Source organism: Apaloderma vittatum, unplaced genomic scaffold (genome assembly GCF_000703405.1).
Source record: "Apaloderma vittatum isolate BGI_N311 unplaced genomic scaffold, ASM70340v1 scaffold2619, whole genome shotgun sequence".
Classification (NCBI taxonomy): Eukaryota; Metazoa; Chordata; class Aves; order Trogoniformes; family Trogonidae; genus Apaloderma; species Apaloderma vittatum.
In genome coordinates this window covers 24,384-26,513 of record NW_009734422.1, presented here as the reverse complement: position 1 = coordinate 26,513, position 2,130 = coordinate 24,384, and the positions used below count along the sequence as shown (strand labels likewise).

At 56.9% G+C, this 2,130-nt stretch overlaps 1 protein-coding gene across 1 annotated transcript in view; it reads left to right on the top strand.

Moving 5' to 3' along the window:
- The window catches only part of GPC1 (glypican 1), a 23,998-nt gene that overhangs the window by 13,551 nt on the left and 8,317 nt on the right, over positions 1 to 2,130 (top strand). The window contains exon 3 of the mRNA XM_009876239.1: positions 1,389 to 1,554. Within this exon, the coding sequence (XP_009874541.1) occupies positions 1,389 to 1,554 (166 nt within the window). The remainder of the gene's footprint in view (positions 1 to 1,388; positions 1,555 to 2,130) is intronic.

The following is a 2,130-nucleotide window of genomic DNA, read 5'->3' as shown; positions in this document are numbered from 1 at the left end:
CCCTTCCATCTCTTTTCCAACATCTCTTTTCCAAGGCTGACTGGAAGTGAGGTGCTACCGTGCAGGCAGTTTCAGGAGGGGGGATGCTCAGGGATTTTCTCTGCCAACCACTGATAGTGGGCTCAGTGTGTTCCTTCTCTCCTAAGGGCACCTCAGAACTCTTTCTGGAGTCCCCAAAGAAACTTAAAAGACTGTGCTCACAAGCAATAAAGAGGTCAGGGCAGTTCACAGCATTGGAGCTGCAGCTCAAGGCTCAGGGATTTTTCCATTTTTCACTTTTCCCCCTTTGGGCTCCTCGTGAGTGCCGAGTACCTGGCACCGAGGGAGATTTGCACACAGACGCTTACGTTTATTTTTGCAAATGGTTTTAAAAGACTGGCCAGAGAGTTGCAAATGGATCTGAGCAAAGACAGAAAAGACCACAAAGGAGAAAACACTTTAGCAATAAGACAAGGGAGCACTGAGCTCTGCCAGCATCTCTGCAGGGTCTGCCAGGTTGAGATTCATCCCTCAGCTTGCACTGGCAGTTGGGAGGGGGACAGTTGTCCCATGGCTGATGGTCTGGGGAGACTGTGACGTGCTGCAGAAGCTGCCACCCTGCTCTGCACCTGCGCTTGGCTCGGTGCTGGTGGGACCAGGGTGGTTTAATTAAACGTGGCAAAATCACCTCCAGAGCTGCCTCTGCGAAGTGTCAGCTGCACGTGCAAAGCCTGCCGAGCCCCACTGGCAAGGCGGGCGAGCCGCTGGCACTGCGTGTGCTGGCCCGCTTCGCCGGCTGCCTGCGGCTCCTGAAGTGCTTTCGGAGAGCAGTCGCTTCCCCGTGTCGAGTGCTCTCGATTGCCCGTGGTTTTGGAATTGTTCGAGTCTTCCCCGAACAGCGTCCTCCTCTCCAAAGATGCCAGCTGAGAACTTCCCGTGTCCAGCCCCCTCTGTGCATCCCCCCAGGAAGCCGGAGATGCAGTGTGTGGTGGGACACCTGCCTCTGCTGGGCAGTGATGCCAAACCCCTCGTGCAGGAGGGGCACGGTGGTGGCACTGATCTCCAGGGACACATGCTCCATGTGTCAGGCTCAGCGTTACAGCCTCGGCTGTCCTTGTGGCCACCAGGCCTGGCTGGAAGGGGGACAGAGCTCACCTATGGGGTTTTTCCCCAGAACCCTGGGTTCAAACACAGCCTGAGGAAGTAGCAGCTGCCTTGGAGGTCCCGTCCCTCTGCCAGGAGTGACGCCTGAGGAAGGATGGGTGGGAAGGAGAGGCAGCCAGAGGGGTGCCACACACCCGGGGAGCCGTGCTGTCTCTCAGACCACAGCAAGCTCCTTCACCCCGGGGGAGGGGGGGGAGTTTGCCCCCCTGACCATCCGTGTGCCTGACTCCGTCTGTCTCCCCCAGGTATCTCTCAGCCACGAGTGCACTCGTGCCATCATGAAGCTGATGTACTGCCCGCACTGCCGGGGCATGTCCAGCGTGAAGCCGTGCAACAACTACTGCCTGAACGTGGTGAAGGGCTGCCTGGCCAACCAAGCCGACCTCAACACCGAGTGGAAGTACCTGATGGGTAAGATGCCCTTCCTTTGCTGCAGCATGCCTTCCTCTCACGGCACCTTTCGAACCCTCTGAGGCAGGGTTTGGCAAGTAGAGAAATGACTGTGGAGGCTCTTTTTCACAAGTTTTTCTGTCCATCCTCTGACACCTGCAGTACCATGTTTAGCTCTGGGGCCTGGTCTAGGGATAAGTTTCCCTGCCCGTGGCAGGAGGATTGGAACTAGAGGCTCAGTGTCTCATCCAGCCCTCAGGTGTCACTCAGCTGTTTTTGCAGAGCCTGTGGTTCCTGGTTAAAGTGTGAACTGCTGCTGAGCGTGGCTCGTGGAGCTGAGGTCTGTGTTTAGCAAATGCATCTACAGTCCCTCAGAGGTTGCTTGCAGTGGTAAAGCTCTCGCTCCTCCTTGTGCCTACAGAGCTCCTCTTTCTCTCTACATTTAGACCTGGAGTGATCTGAGACTTGAGGGAGCAGATGAGCTTGGGCTTGGCCTTTTCCCTTGCCTTGGCACCCGCTGCCTGGCCAGCAAGACTGCCAGCTCACTAGCCAGCCCGATGAGCTGGCTCAGGGTTGACATGTGGTGGTGTTCACAAC